Here is a 22,550-nt window from a genome sequence, read left to right on the forward strand (position 1 = left end):
GAAGTGTGATAAAGTAGGGAAATGGCACATTACCGGGTTCTGCTGCTGTAAGATATTGCACAGCAGTAAGCAACCCGTCTCGATGGAAGGGAATACGGGATAGGAAAATATCGACAGGTGTTGAGGGGAAGAAAGCAAAATATGGAACCATAAACTACCGATGGCATCAATGGTCGCTGCCACAACTCTTTTTCACTTCCATCCACGTAACCAACCACTGGCTGTCAACTATTTTCGTTGATGTGGCTGATTATTTTTATCGTGCAGCTGAATCAAATAAATAAATGAATAAGCAGTTCCATTCTTTCTTTTTAATTATCATTCTATGTAACACAGAAGGGTTGCAATGGGCATGGGAAAAAAGCATAGCGTAACATTTTGGAATGGTGCACTACTTATCTACATGCAATACAATTATGTAGAAAGTCACTTTCTCTAGTGAAAACGTGGTGGAGCACGGAGAGTGCCTGGAGGCTAAACATCTTAAATGGAGTTGATTTTAGTGTCTTTCCCTAAATTAGTCCTATATTATTCATGTCGCGGGGGCTAAATTGAGTCGAACAGGGGACCCATGGTTAGGAGAACCACAGTGATTTCCCAAGGTGAAGCAAGTCAGAAAAATACTCGATCCAAATCTTGCTCTTCTTCAATCCAATATGTTTTATCGGGATCTTAGGAAAGAAGGCAAGAGGAGAGGGAAGCCAACGTGAATTTGATGGCAACCGTGGTGTAGCTCGCCATGGTTTGATGGCTCATGAGATCACTTTAGTGGATGGCAGCCTAGGGTGACACGGACCAACTTGCAGCTCGAGATTGAACACTTGTGCTGTTTCTTCTTCTTCCTCTGTCAATGTGGTGGTTGGTTGCTGAGCCCTCCAGGAGACGAGGACGACAACGACTTTCTCTGAAATTTTCTCCAGGAGAACAGTGTTCCCAGGTGAATTCCAGACCAAAATTCCTTCTCTTCTCCTACATTTCCTCCTCTTCCTCCTCCTTTCACCTGAGTGGTATGTTTGTGCATGTGACAACTGAGGGTTTTATTTCCGATTTTGCCAAAGTGCTACACAAGTCTTATTACGTCCTTTGTTCAGACAAAAAGATAATTCACGTATAGGAAAAAGGACCATATTCGTAATGCTGCGTAGTAGAAAATATATATACCGACACATATTCAAGTACGCACTTATAGTATCTTAGCAGTTACATGGATACACGGATGAGTACAAGCGAGATTGTCTCTGTCGGAGACGTCTATAGTAATTTTGACATCTTCTCTCTCCAAACGATGCTTGCAATAAATAAATTGTATTTCGAAACGGCTGGAACGAATTGTTCACAAGGCAGACACCAAAAGTTGGAAAACAAGACGGAAAGAATGATAATGTTGTTGGCCAGCCCCCCGAACACGACATAGTAATGAACAGATAATGTCACTTAACTTCCGCTCCGGTCCCCATTGTTGTTTGGTATGACGGACGAGGGACTGACGGTTACTTTGATGATTCATTGGTCTGTCAAAAATGTCGTTTCAGCAGTGGTGAGAAAGTCAACACAAAGGAGTTGTATTTCTATTCAAGTATTTTGAGATCATGAAATAAATGTGGCACGCAAAGTCCATTGCCACACACCGTTCTTGTCCTGTCAGGGGATGGTTTGCTCATGGTTTGCTCATGTTTCAAAACATGACACAAAATGAACCAAATAATGCCAATCACATTTAAAGCCCTTGTCCACTAACTTTCCCCTCCAATTCTGCCAGAATTGAGTGAAAAGTTGAAGTGTGACAGGAACAGGAAGACAAGGAACAATGAGATAAGTAATTGAACAGTTGGTTGGTTGGTGGAGATTAACTTTAAGGTATTCGCCATAGTCAGCCCGTAAGTACAAATGGATGGATCAATGATTCCATGGGAAGAGAAAGTCTCTTCTGTCACTTTGTGTTCTTGGAGCATATGTATAGGTACGTACATACATTTTGTACCTATGGGCTCAAACTTGGTATAGTTTCCGATCTGAATCAGTGCACACGTATTTCCTTTTACTTGTCCTTGTCAACACCTCTTCAATCCAAAACGACTATGGTAAAGATTGTTATATGTTGCTTTTGACTGAGCTTGATCAAAAAGCAGCTAATAACACAGTGGCTCTTCTGCTGGTGGCAGGTGTAAGAAGAAAACCAGAAAATTGCACATCCTCCAAATGGAAATATACATAACACGTGAAGGCCGTGTGTGTGTGAGTGCAGAAGACACACCACAATGGAGCAGAATTGCCATTTGAGTAAACTAAACTAACAGAGTCCAATTTGCCAATACTTTATTTATCGACGGCCTCCGCTTCTAAATACCTTGTTGCGGCGCTTTGTGTACTTTTCTCATCAAATTGTTACCTTTATGAGGTTGTTCTACCAACCAGCGTAACATCTTTATGTGCGGAGCTCCTTCTTGTTGTTCTTATCTGGAGAGGATGGGAGTGGGGAGCTAATGGAAATCGGGCACAGCCATTAGGTAACGCCCAAGTCAAATGAAGTGGCACCATTATTCATTCATGTATTTCAACTCAAGTCTGAGATCGGAGACAAGAAAACGCGTCAAGAAGTAGAAGAGGAAGAAGAGAAAGCTAAAAGAACTGAATGGATGTACACGCTGTTCTTTTCTCGTCGAGTTTTGAATGCACTTAGCGTCGAATCTGCGTTGTCTGTCTTGTTCCAGGTCACTTTTTAAGATTACTCCAATCTGATGCTCTGCTGCACTAATTTGATTGCACTCCTTACCCTTACTCGCTGGGCTGACAATGTCAATTGTACTGACATAGGAGGAACACTACCGTATGTAAATATGTATAGAAGCTGGCTTTCTCTGAAGGAAGGAAGTACCAACGTTACTTAACGGTATGGTAGATACATACACACGTTACTACTTATACCAAATAATAATACGAGGCGATGAGGATATACTTACAAGTAAGAGCATAATTTATAACTGTGCTGGTTCGATTTTCACTTCTCCTGTCAATTATATTCCGAGTGGGGTGTGGATGTATTTAGTGATGTTTGGAATTGGCTTCTGACATTATTAAGGATTCTCTAACACCGAGTATTGCCTTACTTTTGAATTCAATTTAATGAACACAGGAAATCCATTATTATCTTGACGATGACGACGACTTGCTTGTCTTCCATTCATGCAGAAGAGCAGAAAACTTATCACTCTCTGCAGAGATTCCTACATGAAATCAGACTCCCCTCTCTGACTATCTGACTATATGGCTCTAATTAATAAGTTCGTTATGAAATCAATTCTTCAAGAAGTTTTGCTTCGTTCATTTAAATCCGACTCGTGCTGAATTGGCGGAAACTTTATTTGCTCTTATTCACAATTAATTTTGCAAAATATGATTTATTTAGTTCTCTCCTACGTAGTTAGGTTAGATCCTATTTTGGCACTTGAAGCCTTTAAATTCTGTCATCCAATTTTCAGTTCATCATGACAGCCACTTACATCCTAATTATTATTTCGGATCAACGGCATGCGAGAAACATGCACTACAAAATCTGTAGAACCCAACCTCCTCCACTTCGTTGTCGGAAAGTTTTCGAGAGTTTGGGGTAGTGAATTTGGAAATCCAATTTGAGATTGCTTTGGGCTAATACCACAGCCAAAATAAGCATTTACGACTTTCTTTCTAGCATTATGTATGTATGATGCCGATGCCGAAACTCTGCATGGATAGGAAAAATGTGTACTCACAAAGACTTTCACCCATATGTTGGTCATTCCCAAACTAACCAACCAACCAACAAACGAGAGAAGATGCAACTCCTCTCGAGTCTTTGGTCTTTCAACGACCCACATTTGTGAATTTCTGTGAGTAAGAAATTCAACTGAAGATTTTTAAGCGTCAGTATTGCGGTCCCATTTATTCCGACATGTGCTAAGCACAAACACACTCCGGCCTGTGATGAATAGACTCTAAAGTTATCCTCCACGGCGATTGTGGTAGTCTTGCGGATGGGAACAATTTGGCTTCCGGTCGATGTGTTGAGTACTTATCACGAGACGACTCCCATCAGCAATTTCGATGGTGGACGAGAGGGAAAGGAAGAATGGATGTGGTTTTATAAGATAGAATCTTAACGGCCAACCCCAACGGGGCCAATGGGATAAATTCACCAAATGCCTAATAAATTCACATTTGTATTCATTTCATTGAGACGTGAATGGACAAGGATCACCATTTCTGTCTTATGGTAGTATATTAGGCAATCTTCAAAAAAGTTTTAATATCCACTGGGCGGAAGATTGTGTTTATGTCGCTCCAAATCTCTCTGTTATTTGTAAAACCTTCTGCCCCAGAGTGATCATTACGAATGCATTTGATGTTCAATACCCAAACAGTAATATGAGGCGTTTATTTAAATGGGTTTATTTATCTAAGATTATTATTTAAGTACTCGTAAGTGAACTGAAGAATATTTCAACTATGATTATTCGAAGTAATTCACCATGTCAGAATTTGTAACAAGTCATCCATGAGGTGAGGAATCACACATGCAAATGCCATATGTACTATGTGCTCCACGCTGAACAATTTCCATCCTGCCGACGATAACCTTCTCTCCTTCATGTTTCAAAAGTGATTTCATGTTCGTCTGTCGGTAGGTACATAGTTATGCCATGTAAGATTCTAAATTGTCATAGCTTGATGGGTGTACAGAGATTGCTGGAAACAAAGCCTTGGCATTATGCAAAAAGCATTCTTATTCGTAGATATTCAAATATTTGATGACGCTGCCAATCTCACGTGAAATTAAAGTGGAAAGTCAAAGGAATCTGCTATGAGTGGCATGTCAACCTCGAAGACCTTTGATTATTCCACGTCCTTTTGTGACTTGTGCCAAGTCGTAGAAACACGTTTCATCGTTTGGAGACGTCACATCTCATCGCGTCAATGTGAATTCTGCGTAGAAGAAAAACTTGGATTTCTTGTCAAAGTCACCTATTTGATAAGGTTGCAAGGAAATGTGCTTTTAACAATTCTTTCAATTAGGATGCTCAAAATGTTGCTTCACATACTTTCATCTTCGTCTAGCGTTCAATTTAGTGGAGCGTAGACGACAGTATTGTCCATGTTGAAATCACTCATGTTGCAAGATATCAAATCTGATGTACATCATGTAAACGACAAACAATCCTATGTGAAATCAAGGGGAGAAAGAGAAATTAATTTTCCCCTGCAAACTCCTGCCTCCTCTTTGACTACGTAGTGATAAACGTGATGAACGTTGATGAATTATTCATCAGGGATTCAACAAATGTGAATCAACTTAATCATTTAATACATCACAAAAATTTCTCAATTAAGTTCAATTATTCGCATTGTATTCTGATTGTGGAACAGAAATAGAAGAGTGTATCTGCATTCCTCATTCTAAAGGAAAAATGTTGAGACGAGGCTAAATTTACATTGTCACGTTAAATAACGAAATGCAAATTGTAAAAGTTAATTCTAAAATTGAATTACAAGTCCGGCCAAGTTTTCTATCGTTGCATTTGCGAACGAGAAATTTTCATTCCGCGATCCTCGCCTTGATAAATACCATCACACTTCATCACAAAAAGAAAACTGTTGGTTGATAATGTCAACTTTCTCGGGCTCTCTGTCACCATTCAGACAGACACAATATACGTGCATATACCTATGTGTCACAAATATATGCGGAAATGTAATGTAGTACTGCATGTCCTATAATCAAAGAAATGTTCCATTTGATAACTTCTTGCCAATGGGCAAGTCTAACATATGACATAACTTAAAATTAAAACTAACCATTTTTTTCAAAATCCATTAATTTCAATCAAGTTAATGTAGTCAGTTAATTTTAGTTTTAATTTTGCGTAATACATTACATCACAAGTCAGATTTGCTGTCTAATAATATTATGAGAAATATTAGCCATTCAATCTCAATAAGTCAGTTTCCTGTGAAATCTAATAATTTACTATTGACTGGTTTTGAGGTTTAATTGGCCAAACCTGCTTTGAAATGTTGAATTGAAACTGCATTATATACCACGGTTATATTTATACACTCTTATTAGTGTTCCACATATACCTAAATTCGTCTAGTTGCAAAAATTATAAGGTCATAGAATTGATCGATATATAAGTTTATTAACTTGCGAGATATTAATCGGCTCCAGCCAAATTAGCGAAAGTGAACGGTTACACTGGTTGGAAACTTTGGTATCACTACATATAATCGGATTAATGTGTATAACTCTACTTCATAGTTAGCATTATGCTCATGCTGCATGTTGATATTATTAATGATTCATACACATGTTTGGTGGTTCAGCTCTTCCTCAGGATCTGACATTTATTACGCAGTTCGAATAGTCTCAAATCAAGAACTAACTCATGGAAGATAGATCTCCATGTTTTAGTGGAATGTGGAATTCGCTGGTCGGAGGATGCTGTTGAATTGTTGAGCTATTTCTTTTGAAGAGAATCAAAACAAGAGGCAACAGGGGCAGGCATTGCGTACACACGTATTTGCAACTGTAGAGGAGTGGATGAAATATGGGGTAGGACATAAAATGATGCCCAAGAGAAATGAACTGTTCATGTTCGCTCAACGGAAATTCAACGTGGATTCAGTTGTTGCAACCCTAGTTCATTTCTCATTTGCTACACTTTCATGTTATCTGATTTTTCTCCTGCCATCCCCACTTTCACAGACAGACTTTCACTTGGCATGTTGCTCTGAATGGAAACAAGGTAATAACAGCTAGTAAAAACATTCAAATAAATTCCAAACTCTCGACAAACCTAATGGACTCGTATTCAGGCTGCATAACAGACATACTTTTCCAAACCGTTGCATTCATCCTGATCCCAAGTGCTCCGTAACATATGCACGAACAGTATTGGCATCAGCAGAATATGAATAGGTTTGACTCTAACCTTGTCTTCGAAATAAGTAATATCCATACTCTGCTTTCAAATTATTTTTCATTTATAGTTTCCAGAATTAATATCAAACTTTATTAAAAAATTGTTGTGATCATGCTTTCGTATCAGTATGAAAAAATGAAAATTGATTTTCTACAATAGTTGAACAAAATATTTATTTTATTGCCAAAATTCTCCACAATGTCGAAATGCTGAGCTGAAAACTGAAGCCAAGTTTTCTAATTAAGGTTTTACAATAGTTGTAACTTGAGAAAGAGCATCGATATGCATATACATAAGTAGATACGTATAACTTCCTATCAACCTTCCCTTATGGCGAGTGAGGATATTTCGAGGTAACCGATCCCCGGATTGATAATCAGACGGATCATTATGCGAATGGTAATTGTCGTTGCCAACGGCTTTGTCTCTTCAATCCCTGGAATAACTACTTACTTTCATCTCTCTTTTGTTGGTTTATGGGATCAACTTATCTTTCACTTTTTGCAGACCGGAACCTTATATTCCTCCGCGTACGGTACCCTGTGTACTGTGGGCAAACATAATCTTCACTAATTCTCATTATGCTCTTTGCCTCTTTTGAGAAACCCTTTTGATTTGATTTCATTACAGCGAAATCCTTTGATGTCAGCAGTGCAAATAATTTGTATAGTAATTAGTGCAGGGTTTGTTATTGGAAAATGTTGTTATATTTATTTTTAGATCGTGAGCCGGAAATACGCGATCGTGCATGGTACGATCATCAAAGCTAAATACAAATTAGTGCATGCACTGTGTGGGCAATAATGAGATATTATCTCGTCCTCTGTCCCTCTCTTGCGGCTGAGAAAGCTCGCAACTTTTTTTCCCATTGCAACACAAAAATCACATTTGCGGTGACATTGATCGATTGGGGATTTGTCAAATGCGTGGGATGCAGTTCGTACGTGTATGTCTCATCTTTACCTCACTGTCAGATCTAATGGATCACAAAAGAAAACAATTTGATTGACAATGCTCAAATATATTGTGATCTTGCATCGTAACCGTGCCGGTTACAGCGTAAAAACTACGTATGCTATGTCTTCTAGCTTACTAACGGATAATACACATGTACATGTGGTCTACTTATGTATTGCTGTCTGGAAATGAAAGTTCATTCAACTTCATCAGTCTAATTTTGTAAATATTTTTATATTATAGGAGGAAAGGACATCAAGGAGGACTGGCAAATAACGTGAGGACGAGAGTCAATTTTGGAAATTGGGTAAAGAGTTTTGTCCAACTTCTCTGGGTTAGCAAGCAGCAAGTATTACTTGTAATAGCGAAAAGCTCCTCCTGTCGTCCCTATCGGCTGCAAATAGTCGTTTGAGATATAGCTGTTTGGAGGCAAAACTTGACAAAAGTTGTGAACTTGGTTCAAAGCACAGAGTCCATCCACGAACGAACAATGGTGGATAAAACTACAAACGGGAACACTTTCAAGGTGGAATAAATGAAGCCATGTGCAACGGTGTGTGAAATTCAGAACAAGTTTATCCCGACCCGACGGGACAAGACCAATACACTTCCTCTAAACCACAACTGCTAACAACCTCAAGACGTCAAAAGTTGCTCCCACCACTCGTCGTCCTAGAAGGAGAATTGCCTAAAGAACTTTCTTCGTCCCCAGTTCTGCTTGTGTACAGCGTGCATGTCTTGCTCCGTCTACTTTTAACTCTTGTATAAGTGTGAACGACGACGACTACAACGACCACCCACCCAAACCAAATTGTCATACATATTGCTACCTTATAGCATTTTGTCTCTCTTCCACCAGTTCAACTAATACGAGTTCGTGGTGAGCGTTGACTACTTTTGAGGATAAAGTGAGCTAGGAAGTGACGACGCCGGAGTTTTTCGACTTTTCTCCTCAATTTAAATACGTATTTCAAGACTATAACGGTACTATTCTCTCTGCGACGTGTTTTCCTTAACTTTCACCCATCATTGTTTACCCAAATGGTATTGCAAAGGCGTTGCAGTTGGATTTCGTAAAGTTTCACATCAAACGCGATAACTTCTGTGAAAAAGGATATTTGCATTCTTCATAATTACCATACCTCCACACAAAGAGTGGAACCTCAAAATATAATGATCCGCAATTTTTTTGCAATGTGCAAAAAACTACCCTGACTAATGGCTAACTTTATACCGCATAAGATTTCAGAGGTCTCATCAATTTCTCATTAATTTGCATAACCTTGTGACACCTCGTTACTTCCCAAATTTCCGAATGAAATATTAGAAATCACGTTCGTGTGTAAGAGCAAGTCTTGAAGCGCGTGTAATACCAAGAAGAATAGGAAAGCGAAGGAAAAATGAGACGAAAAAATTCCTCGTACGATGTTGGTTTTTTGCTTGGTGGAAAAGCCGTCTGGATGATCAAGATAAATGAAATAGTTGAAAAGTTTCATAATTTTAATGCATTTTTTGGAATAAATTAGAAGGATCAAGAGCCTGTGCGCTGCATGGGAGTAGTTGAGTGAAAGTTGAGCAACTAACTTCACTTGTTAGCGAGTGACTGTCTCCTCTCTCCACGACCGTCTGTATAACAATAAGCAAAACCGTGTTCATGAAATTTATTCGAACCGCAAGCACGACTACTCGGAGAGACAAGCGTTCAATGCTAACCTACTACCGTGGTAAGTGCATGAAATTCCTGTTCAAATGTATTTAGCTGTGGTTCAAACTAGACGTGGTCCGGCAACGAACGATACACTTCTTCTTGTTCTTATTGGTTTTCTAAATCCACTTGCTAAACTTTGCAAATTGGTAATAAAAAGTTTAACACGATGTTCATTACTAATGAATATCGTGCCAAACTTAAACTAATGAATCATTAGTTCATAAATTCTTTAAATGCTCATAATAATTATTGAATTATCATGAATGGGACACGATACAATTCAGTGATATTTCTGTTATAATATAATGCATGTTCTATTTAGTGTGGATCTACTCGTGCAACGGGGTGTTGGGGATCACTTCGGCCATTTTTGCAATTTTTGCAACATTTGTCCTCGCCGATGTTCGACTTTCTCTCTTGGGGTAAGTTGAGAACTTTTATCCAACATTAGTTTATTTTATAATAAAACGGAATGATCGAGAAGGACTAGAAATTGTAGAATGACAGTCTAATCAACTTGAAAGGCTCACAAAAGGTCTTTGTAAACAAAATTTGATAAAGTGAAACAGAACATGATCAAAAGCTTGACTGCAGTTACTTCCCTGATTGATTCGAATAATAAACCGTACACAAATATGTACAGACACGGATGCTGGATTGCTGGGTGCTTGCACAACTTTGCAAAAGTACTTTTGGCTTTTGGTGCTCATCATTTAAAAATATTTATCTCAAATTTATTTGATATGTCAGAATTGATAAACGTTTCCAAAGAGGTCGAAATATGTGCTACATACGTATTTTGATATCTAAAAGCCATTACAATGGGGAAGAGCAGTTCAGATGAGAGGGAGATGTGAGTTGAATTAGATTTGACATTTAGGACACTGATTGATATTAAATCAATGACTAAACACACAGAAATTGGGTGATCACATAAAGATTTGTCGTAATAAAAAAATGAAGAATTCTTTATAGCATTGAAGGATCAATTGCACACAAGTTTCTGTCTAGCTCGGTATAGGTAGGTAGAAGCATGAATGGGTCGGTGATTGATTGTCCTCCGAATCAAATTACCTATACTTTCACAAAGGTAGGATTTTTTATACGATTGTTATCTTCGTCTCACAATTAACTTTCTCTGTGCAAAATCAAGATCTTGATCTTGATCTGGAACTGAAACCCTTGTTATAATTCCCTTTCTCTGTCAGTCAGCATTTTTATTATCCTATTTACTTGTGCGGATATGTAGCAGAGAGGATGAGACGACGAAAATTGAGAGGTAGATGATAAATTGATCCCCCTAATAGGCAAATATGTAGTAGTAGAAGTCGATGGAGTAGTAACGGTAGTGAGGGGTTGGACAATGGAGGGGCACTGCTATTGGAATGAATGAATTTGGGACGGAGACGGATTGTCCCGTTTTGCGTATCGTGCAAGATATCTGGCTGAGATGAAAGTGAGCATCTTGTCCTCAGAGGATGTCAACCAGCTTCCTGCCTTTATCTGATGAGGTGGAAGTAGATTGACTTGAATGGAACATCCTGCGAACAACTTGAGAAAGGTTTCACATTTTCCTCGAGGCATGTCTCAAAGCTTTGAGAAAAACAAAGCAAGAATAAAACCCATTCTCCTTGACCTAATCCCACTTACAATGAAATGAATTGTGCACAGAAGAGGAGGCAATCAGGCTGAATCAGGATTGATAAAGATTCTCATGATTCAAGTTCCCAACTTCATCATGTTGTATGTAAGTAAAGGAATAGTCGAATGGTGATATTTACAAAAGACTGCATTCCTGAACTCAATCGTTTAGCCCATGACCATTAAAAGTAAACGCTTTTTCTATCAACTTTTACAACAGTTTTTTTTTCTAAATCACCATTAAAATGCCTTTTGGAACACTTGCTTTACATTTCGTACATCTGATAAGGATGTTATTTATTTCTGGGTAGGCACGTACGTGCCTACCCTAGAGATGTACATCTCTGTCGTATGCTCTAAAATGCTTAACTTTCTCAAAGAAAGTGCAAGGTAGATACAGTGCAAGTAAATATGCATAGAATTTGATGCTAGTAATATATTATGTACAACGGTTCGAGGAGGTTCGTCGTATTCGAGCATAAAATGAAATTCAACTTCAAACGAATCAATTGGAGCATGTGTGATCAGTAAAGCATCACACAAAAGTAATTGGAAAACAAGAAACACTACAAATTATCGTATAAATAGAATGTGTAGGCCAGAAAATGGAATGGAAGTTCTCTGGTCGATAGATTGCAGATCCACTTCAAAAGAAACTTTCTTTATTTTTCGATAGCTTACTCCAGTTTCAGAAATCTCGAAAGTATATTGAATTAATTTTGAGAGAAAGTGGGAATACGAGATTTTTCTCATTTTTACTTTTTTTTATTTACTAACTTTTGATTCTATTGAATCACGGTTGACAGATTGTTACAAAGTCAGTCCGGACTAAACGAGTTGAAAGGGAAGCAATTTCATCGTTTCAATTTTAGGGAAAGACGGAAGACTTTTCCGAAACGTGACCTCCAAATCTCTCGTTGCTTCTCCTGTAAAATGAAATGAGCTTGTTTTTCTTGTCTTGCTGCTCAAAATGAAATTACAAGTAAACAGTGTGAACGACACACATATATTTGAGGCGAAAGGTGGTACGGTGGGTCTTAAGAGCCTCTCATTCATTGACAACCTGCTTACGACCTCAACGGCACGGACTCCAAAATGGTAATTTTTTTGTTCAAAATTTGTAAGGAGCAAATCCTATCATATATATATATATTCTTGACCAGGGTGACCCAAGGAATGAGCCTAATTTTTTTTGTGAGGTCACACCCCCCGGGGGGCGAACCACCCCCCCTGTGGGGGGAAGTTGAGATTGACCCCTGAATATTGTTAAGCAACTATCGCTGATGTTATATGCCAAATTTCAGAATTTTTGCCCTCATGGTTCGGGTGGTTCATGCATTTGAAAGTTATAAAACAGGCGTTTTGGGGCTGTTTCGACCACACCCCCTGCCCTAAGTGGGAAACATGGGGAAGAGAACATAGTGCAGTTTGATTTACCCCCTCGAGTACTACATAATCCTGCAAAGGTTCCTTGGAAGTGAGCGGGATGCTCTAGATATTTCATGTCGACATCGTCAAAAAAAAGTTTTCGAATTTAACCAACAAAATGTGATGGGAAATGGTGAAAAAAGATGATTTCTCATTCGCAATAGTTTTAGCGAGTGGAATATAATGTCAGGCAAATACTGAAATTGTTGACTCCTCTGGGTCTCTAGTAGAGCAGCCTCCATTTATTAGTGAGTCCGCCACACTATGAGGGCGGCAAAATTTAAGCGAATCCGCCCCATTTCGATTTTTCGAAATAGCAAAAGCGTAAATACTGGAAGTTTTCTTCCATTCGAAGTCAAAAATTGTTGCCTAAAACCATTTCCCATCACATTTTGTTGGTTAAATTCGAAAAAATTTTTTTGACGATGTCGACATGAAATATCTATAGCATCCCGCTCACTTCCAAGGAACCTTTGCAGGATTATGTAGTACTCGAGGGGGTAAATCAAACTGCACTATGTTCTCTTCCCCATGTTTCCCACTTAGGGCAGGGGGTGTGGTCGAAACAGCCCCAAAACGCCTGTTTTATAACTTTCAAATGCATGAACCACCCGAACCATGAGGGCAAAAATTCTGAAATTTGGCAGATAACATCAGCGATAGTTGCTTAACAATATTCAGGGGTCAATCTCAACTTCCCCCCACAGGGGGGGTGGTTCGCCCCCCGGGGGGTGTGACCTCACAAAAAAAAATTAGGCTCATTCCTTGGGTCACCCTGGTCAAGAATATATATATATATAATAGGATTTGCTCCTTTCAAATTTTGAACAAAAAAATTACCATTTTGGAGTCCGTGAACGGGTGCCAAGTGCTCACATTTCTCCTCAACACTTACCATACAATAAAGTCTGTTGGCTTAAATTGCAAGTGAGAAAATGGGTGCAATTTGTGTAACGATGTGTATTTAACAATTTCAGTGGCGTGGAGCTCTACCATCCTACCTTTCTGTACGCTTACGCCGCACTAATTCTCCAATGGTAAGAAAAACTTTTTATTTTTTATTAGTTACAAGAACGTGTGCACCAATCCCTTCACATCTGGCTTGTAGTCTCCTTCATCAAAAAGTAATGATAATTTGTGGAACAAATATGAGCAAAACTCTAATTTCGAAATGTTTCTTTTACGAACTTGACAGTGGAGTTGTACAAACGATCGGATTTCTGGGTGCTAAGAGGTTATCACATTAAAGTCTTTATTTAGCTCAAATCTGGAATCGCTGGCAAACAAGTAATATGCATTTATGTAAATGTAAATAGGTTGTCCCATAAACTGCTTAGCTTTTACTGGATCCTCCTGCTCGTGTTGACCATTGGAGATGTCGTGGTTGGCCTGGTCTGGGTTTTCAAATTGGATAAAGTGAAATTAAATCTGCGTCCTGTCCTGAGTCGAGGTAAATTAATAATTAAACAGATTGGTACACTGCTCACTATAATACTTGATATTCGTTGAATTATAATGACTTTTATTTTATTTACTTCAGAATTCATCTCAAAATACTCAACGGACGAGGTATCATATCTCATTACTAACTTTGAATAAATATGTATTAATTACGAAATGCCAGAGCCAGACACTCAGACATATGTGCGTAATCTTTATTCTCATATTTTCAGTTATTCACAAGGACTTGGAATGCGGTGCAAGCAATGTAAGAAAGCTACTCATACATGTATTTTTGTTTTCCTTGTATTCGTAAATGCTAATTTTAGCGTTAGTAATACATGGGGAAAGTTCAAATGTCTCTACTTTCACTACGTTCTCAGTATTTTTGACGAGTTCAAACACATCAACGTCGTGTATTCAATTCCAGTTGCTGCACCAATTCTAACTATGAAAAATTTGATAGCTCTCACATGCATACTCAAAACAAATGGCCAGTGGATCTCTGGTCAATACATTCCATAAGATTATGCAATGCATCCTCTTTTCTATTGCAGAGAGCATTGTTGTGGAGTTGATGGACCTTTGGACTATGACAAGTTGTCACAAGTTCAATCTCAACACTCGTCCAATCCAAACTCGAGTCTAATTATTGATGTGGAATCAAGCCTTTTGTCTCTGGTAAGTTTGTAGGGGTAACTACTTTTATAAGTTGCACTACAATTAATTCAATGATGAGAAACTGAAAAAAAACAAATGTTGCATAATCAATTTATTCAATTCATTAAATAATATGCATTAAAGTACAATTTATAATTCATCAGGTATATAAATCAAACTTACGGAATACAGTAAAAAAGTGGAAAAATTGAAACGATATACAACCACCCTAATCTTTAATAATTTTTCCATCCTCCCCGATCTCAACAATTTCATTTACATGAACTCCATCCCACTTAACATTAACAATTTTCTCATCCTCAAAATCAATTATCCCCTCACCCTTGCATCTAACACCCCCAATCTCTTTAAAATCCGGATTGATATGATGCGCGACATTACAATTAGCATCAAAACATAGTAAAGGTTTGTTAAAATTTCCAGCAATGTTGTACGCTTTATCCTTCACAGTTTGGTCAAGTTTGTAGAAACGTTCCTCAATCTTTTGGTTGACGATGATGTATTTCAGCATATTGGGTGGCAATGCAAACTTTTGATTCTTGAAAATCAATCCTACTGCCTATACCATGGTCAAAATACATGTAAATTCACTTGTCGGGCTAAAAAAATTAGCAATAGGAAAATTAGAAATTACCTGAATCCAAGCTTTTCGAGTTTAGCATTTTTCATATTTTCATCCTTTTCGGGAGAAGAGAATACCCACTGCTTCACGAGAAATGCTCTGAATCCCTTGTTCATTTTGTAGTCGTAAATTGGCGAAGTATCTTTCTCTCGTTTTGCAAAATGGCGTTGTTGAATTCCAACGGAGCTCCCAACCTTTATCCCGATGTACCAGAAGAGATGGAGGATTTTCGATTGATTGGCTTTTAGCCACGCCTTTACCTCTTTTGCTGCTAATTTTTTCCCATTCTTGTACAGAAAGGATTCTGGAATGAGGAGGACGAGATAGACTGAAGAGTTATCTTGTTCCTTGTGTTTCCTATATATTAGCTTCTTGTAATCGTCATAGTTGTCGAACAATTTCTTCCTCTCTGGGGTTTGAACAATTTCCTCCTCGCTCCCCCACATTTGAAGTGGCGTCACTCGTTCAACGTTAAACGGGTTCACCTCGCCAAGAATTGATTTCGATCTAGGAAAAATTATAGTAAAAATATTTATTAAATAATTACTAAGTAAATTATTAGCATTGTCAATGAGTTAAACATTTAACTCACAAGTCGTCCATTCCATGAATTCTGGCCGTGTGTACGTCCAAGAAAGCTTTTGATGACAAACTCTTGTCACAAACGGCACATTTGTACTTGCCTTTTTCCAGATTTTTTTTCCTTAATTCATTTTGCTTAAGACTTATAAAATTAAAACATTAATCACGATTAGAAACTAAATAGTCCCACAATGATTACAAATGTTTTGCACTTCAAACTTACGCTTTTGACATTGATTTCGAAGTGGACGGAGCGGGGTCAGAAATTAATGGTGACTCTTCATCACTTTCGATCAGGTCTGTTTCTGCGTCCGGTTCCTCCTCTATTAGCCTTGGTTTCTTCTTTTTACCAGAGTCGTTCTTATTCGTCCTTTTGCTCATTGTGAGAACAATCAAGAAATTCAACTATGTTTGTAATAAATACGTGAATAAATATTTATTCTCCTATACAAGAATAAAGTTGTGAGAGAGAGCAACAAAAATCCAAGTAGAGCGTTGATCAGGGAATGAAATCCAGCAGGTTAGCAAACGTTTTGAGCGAGGTCAATGACCTTCTAGATTAAAAGTTGGTGAGGGAATGGAGTTTATGAACTCCAGCGAGCAAGCAAAAGGAGAATGCAACGCTGAATTCTTATCTTTGAAGCATCCTTTCTAGATGCAACGCGTTGTTTATTTTTAAGCATTGGTTGATAACATAAAATACAAATAACCTATCATTCTAAATTCTTTCAGCCCGAGTCCTGTTGCATAGTTCTTTATGACCCTGTCAATGTCAGTGGTGGTGGTGGTGTCGTTGATAGTCTCAATCAGACTCATCGTGGCCCTAATCACCCTCCTGAAACGGAATTCCCTGGCTCATTCAGCCAGGACGGCAGCATCAGGGGCGTTGGAGGGTGGGATGACGGAGGGAATAATAACGTGACAAACTTATTTGCTCTGAGGGGCAACGCCACAACCTCTTTAGATCGCGGTCGTGGTGGCAGCGTAGGTGATGTCAGCAAGTCTTCGTCATCTCACCTGGGACACATTCATTCAGTCGACGACATACTTCTCCAAGATGAAGCTGAGCAACCATCGAGCGACTATTCGTCTAGTTCTGAATCGCTACATCTTATGCAGCAAGACGGTGGTGGTTCTGGGCAAGACTATCCCCCAGAGTTTGAGGACGGGAGAAATAACGTCCTCAGAAGGTTGGAAGAAAAACATCGGATGAGACATGAGAATCACAGGTTGAAAGTAATTTCACCCCATTTGCACAACGACTCTTCAAATCACCATTTTTCCATAAACGACACATCTTTGGAAGGGTCGCCTGATTCAGGTCCTTTGGGTGAAAGTAGTAAGAATCGGACAAAACTAAAACCTAAAACTCAGAAATCGCTTCCAACTTTCTCCTTTCCGGTGAAAGCACCTCCCACACCAGAGCCAGAAACCGCAGAAAAACTACCTATTCCATTCACCTGTCAAAGACACGTCAGAGTTGGTACTCAGAAACAGGGTTCGAATAAGGACGTTTATCAATCTAATAATAATAATCCTGATAAGGGGCCCATGGGCTCAAATCATCTCAACTCGAAATTAAATCCTGGGACTGAGAATTTTGATGCTTCCCCTGAAGCAAGCACCACTCACTCCAGCACAGACGATAACAAGCATGGTAATGATGATCAGCAAAACTCTCTCGTCCCACGAAACTTGTGGGATAATGGAAATCCAAGGAATCGACGAAATAGTCCAATCTTACCTTCGTCATCTTCCTCGTCCTCTCCCAAAAGTGTGTCCTCTGTTACAACGGACGAAAATTTAAAACCAGGTACAGGTTTAAACGAACAAACGAACGTGTTTAGCTTTCTCCACGCTTCGCCATTCCCAATCCCGGAAGATGAGGGTAATAGGAATTCCAATAACATTGGATCCTCGAACCACCACCAGCCAGGCAGAAGAGCTACAGAAATCCAAGCTGCGTATTACCTTGCCTCCCCATTTCATCAGAGTAATTCCTTCAATGTAAGTTTAGCAAAGAGATTCCAAGTGTACAAGTTAGGTTGTGGGGTAAAATTGATCGAATGGGTTGATCGCATTTCCGGAATGGCCTTCATCCTCGGTTTTTGTATCATTGGGTTTGTGAAGACATGTTTCCTTGTCATACTGCGAACAGAAATTCGAGAAATGATTGAAAAAATCCAAGTCCTTGAGTTGGATAACCCAGGTTCTCCCTCCAGATCCGACGGCAAGCTGAAGGACCACCGACTTCATCACGTTTCTCATCCACTTCTCGCTCATCCTCATCGAGCATCCACAGTGTCCGCCAATGCTTATAACGCAGCCTTACCCACAATCAAATCCCCAGAAGGACCCAGTGGACCCAATCGTTTCTCAAAGTCCTATCAAATGCGTCGTCACTCCAACATTATTGGTGACAGGAGCTCCCAACACTCCCAAGAAACAGTCAATATGACCCTCCTCGTTACAAATAGTGATCACAACGGTCGGGGTGGTGGTCCGTGTGCCAGCGGGGGTTGCAACAATCCCGTCAGCCAGTCCGACCAGCCCAAACAAGAGAAGGGACGCTCTAATCCCAATCTAAGTAACTTTCTCCTCCTCAGTCGTGACGACTATGACCCCATCTCAATTTCTGTCCCAAATACAGCCAAATACCTCAGAAGAAGTTCAACTTGTTCAGCAACAGCCCACACCGGGCCAGGCGGCTATTCGTACCTACACTATGACCCAGATCCAAGACCTGGACCCTCGTCCAGATTTTATCACCATGAAATGGCCACCCACCACCATTTGTACCACCAGCATTGTGCCCACGGTCATCACACTACCACCACTGCTAGGCCTCGTCTCTACACCAGGAACATGAGCATAGGAGCTGTAGTTCATCACCCTGTAGGAGGTGGACCATCTGCCATTGGGGCGGCCATGTCCACTTTACGTGGTGGCAGTTCCGGCGGTGGGGAAAGTGCTGCAGGGAGCGGAAACTGTAGCTTTAGTTCGAGAGATGAGAACGAAATCCTGTCAGCATCCATTGAGAACGTGGAGGAAGTGGCACACGCACCATCCATCGCGGATGAGGACGAGAAGGACAAGGAGCGACGAGAAGCTGAAATCCGAGACTGGGCTGCCGCCACGGCGTGCACCGACCTAAATTCGATGGATGGGGGCAGTGCGACCACACCCACGGCTGTCGTCACAGTTTCTCTCGGCGATTATACGAAGGCAGGGTTTAATCACAGCAGCGACTCTGCCGACAGCAATGGTGGTGGTGCGGGGCGAAGAAATGGAAATAATAATGTGGATATCGAATCTTTGCTCCTCGGCACAGCGGTGTAGTTCTTTTAGCTCGGTTATTACACTGCATACATTTTTTGCTCTTCATTATTTTCTCATATTAAACTCGACTCCAGCAGGAGTTCCCAGAAGTTAAGGCTGCTGGATAGATAATAGGCCAGCCATGCCAGGTCTCATCATGTTGAGATATTTTGCTGCTTTCTCCGTCCCTAAAAAGAATGGAGCAAAGTTGAGCAAAGAGCGAATGTGGGAGGGAGGGGAAAGGAGTGAAAGTGACACTGGCTCAATTGCCCCCATTCTGCAGAGACCAAGTTACATGCTTATATTATTCCAATTCGCTCTCTTGGAGGATGCATGCATGGAATCCATTTTGTGTTGTTTGTGCTTTGACTGAAGCGAAAAAAATTGGATTTTCATATTGATTTCTGTGAACCGAAAAAGGTGAACTGTTGCCTGTTACGCAAGGCTCATGGTCGCAATTTTATGTGTATTGACATAAGATAATTTGGAGATTCTGATTGAATGGTGGTTCAAGGAAAACAAAGTGTATGTATGCGAGGAAGGGATGAATCTCAATTTATTGTCAATTCAATATACTTATTTCTGTACATGAATGAAATGGAAAACAAATCCAATTGTAAATTACATCAAGACATCCAATCATTGCTTGATCCAACTGTATATTTCTGGCTAAAATTAAACGCAAACAATTCTCTTTTCATTCCGTGCACATGAACACAAACATGCATTTGGCTGATTCTCATGGTACATACCACTGAAAGGGGCGCTTTAATTTACAATTTTGCAATTAAAGTGCAAAGCAACCAACCTGAAAATCATTTTTTTACATAATACTAGACCATTCATCTCAAGTCCCCGAATTATATATCACGTCTCATGATTTTCGGTTCCTAGGATTATTTGCTGGTTTCTACCGAGCGTAAATTAATCCCTGCTCCAAGAACCAAACACGTTTGGGTTTTACGTAGGACGTTTTAGGGCAACTTTCCCTTCTGCAAATGCAGTCTGGCTCGGCATGTGAACTTTATATGTATGTAACTCATTATCTCGAAAGCAGGAGAAATCTCTGGGCCGTCTGTCACTCGTATAACACGTCGCCGCCTTGATAAGTCGCTCTTTGTCATCTGTCATGAAAAGAAATTAATCGCTTCTTACAAGATTTGAACCAGAGTTCTCATTTCTTATTAATTAAATTCTAATAATTTTCTGTCCAATTTTCTGATTTGATTTCGTACTAACAAACGCTCCATAATTACATCTGCTGGTGACCCAATAACAAAATTCCATGATGATTATTACTTATGGCGTTGGTCTCTTCATGTGATGAACATGACCCTGTACCCAATCTGGTGAGTATCTTACATGGCTTATGTATGTTACATATATATAAATACATGTGTACTTATATAAGAGAAATATTAAAGAAGAAATCTTGATAAGACAGAGACGGACATGGCGGGAATGTTCGAAAGTGAAAGTCATTTAGTACTTGATTGCCCTCAAAGCTATTTTTCGAAGATAGTGCTATCTCTATTGTTCATTGATGTACAAAAACTATAGAGGAAGGAAAGGATGTAGAACGGTTATCATAAAGTCGCTATATGTATACATAATTGTTACATTCTTAATATGCACAATGTCTATTTATAATCTGTCAACTTAACTTTTATTCCATCATTGCAAAATATTGGCGGAAATGAAAATGTACATAAAATATATAATAATCCTCCGTTTCACATCATAGAAAGAGATAACCGTGATTAATTCTAAATTAAAAAGTACCTGTCAAATGTGTCAATAGTAAATATATGAAAACATTGGTGCATTCATAAAGTATTTAAATATATATGTATATAAAATATCGATAAGTAATCGATGCTTGACAGTGAAATCGAAGTGTCCGTCTTTTGACTTCCACAAGTCGGGGTTTTTTTGATGTGATAAAAAATATATCGAATGGTTATGATGAAAGCATTTCTGGAAGGCGTAAAAACACATCAACGATGATGGCTTGATTTCGTGGGGAGAAAGTGAAAGTAACGGGTTTCCCCAGATTATAAATACATAAGTGTAGTTAAAATATTATACGAGGGTATAAACTCGTGCTTCAAATCTGTTGTCCTCGTCGGTAAAACACTACCTACATGCACGATAGATATATATGCACCGTTAAATTATACGATTATGTTTATGCTTAAGCACGACGCGGCTGGGTATGGAACAATTAACCTAAAAAATACATTGGAATTGTATCTATAGCGTACTAAACAATACTGTAGGATAGCAGTTAGTAGTAATTCTTTACCTAAATATGTGCATGCTGTATACATATTTACATATTTACATAAAATATACTCCAACTTTACCTTTAAGAAATCACTCTTCCTAACACCAGGATAATTAGGCGTCTAAAATGAATGTTTCATACATAAGTCAGTTGATAATTATATTTAATGAGAAGAGAATAGTACGACGGTGGGGTTATCTACTTATCTACGAACCTCCTCATCAGGCGCAAATTATTCAAGAGTCTTATCTATGAAAAAGTATTTGTCAAACGACTAATGAAAAATTGTACCAAAAATAATAAAGAATGTATATCTTGTCCATATTTTCAGTAAATATGTATTATTATTGGTATTATGCTTATATGTACGAAAATACATGTGTAGGTATATAGCTCGTACGAAAAATCAGTGTTCTTCTCTCATCGTGTTATTAAACTTACGATGGCAAAATGTTCACAATACATGTTTAGCCAATCGTCAAGAAATCTGTGCTATGTATCTATTATTACTCCGACATACTTACTGGTCAATCTCAGGCAACGGAGATCTATTGTACATACAGTGGTAACAAGCTATTTCAACATGTAATATAATGTGTATAGATAAATGGATGAATATATATGAAGCTGTCAAAGCTGTGTCTTATGTATCCATAAAAAAGTAGTAATAAGATACTAATCATTAATTCGATGTGATAATTAAGACTATCATAAAAAAATATTATACTGTACAAGAGATTGATTTAAACACTCAACCAGTGTCTCTGGAACTGTCCCAAAATATGTAATAAATCTGTTGACGACGACGACCGCGACAAGATTTTACTCATTTGTGCATATTGTACTTGGCCTTCCGACAGATTTGAGAGCCAAATAAGCTGACCGGGTATGATGTACATTCATACAGCATTGTGTTTCTCGAGGAGGAGT

The 22,550-nt window shown here is 38.9% G+C and overlaps 1 protein-coding gene across 2 annotated transcripts in view; it reads left to right on the forward strand.

Annotated features, from left to right (window-relative positions):
• Positions 1-22,429, forward strand: part of LOC118434934 — a 35,004-nt gene extending 12,575 nt beyond the window's left edge. For both annotated transcript variants that reach the window (XM_035849673.1, XM_035849672.1), the window contains 9 exons: positions 8,157-9,637; positions 9,944-10,043; positions 13,668-13,727; positions 13,886-13,924; positions 14,007-14,140; positions 14,231-14,259; positions 14,364-14,398; positions 14,688-14,811; positions 16,748-22,429. In XM_035849673.1, coding sequence (XP_035705566.1) covers positions 9,568-9,637; positions 9,944-10,043; positions 13,668-13,727; positions 13,886-13,924; positions 14,007-14,140; positions 14,231-14,259; positions 14,364-14,398; positions 14,688-14,811; positions 16,748-19,354 — 3,198 coding nt within the window. In that variant the 5' untranslated portion in view covers positions 8,157-9,567 and the 3' untranslated portion in view covers positions 19,355-22,429. The remainder of the gene's footprint in view (positions 1-8,156; positions 9,638-9,943; positions 10,044-13,667; positions 13,728-13,885; positions 13,925-14,006; positions 14,141-14,230; positions 14,260-14,363; positions 14,399-14,687; positions 14,812-16,747) is intronic.
• Positions 22,430-22,550: the final 121 nt, after the last annotated feature.

This window comes from Folsomia candida, unplaced genomic scaffold, assembly GCF_002217175.1.
Source record: "Folsomia candida strain VU population unplaced genomic scaffold, ASM221717v1 Fcan01_Sc003, whole genome shotgun sequence".
NCBI lineage: Eukaryota > Metazoa > Arthropoda > Collembola > Entomobryomorpha > Isotomidae > Folsomia > Folsomia candida.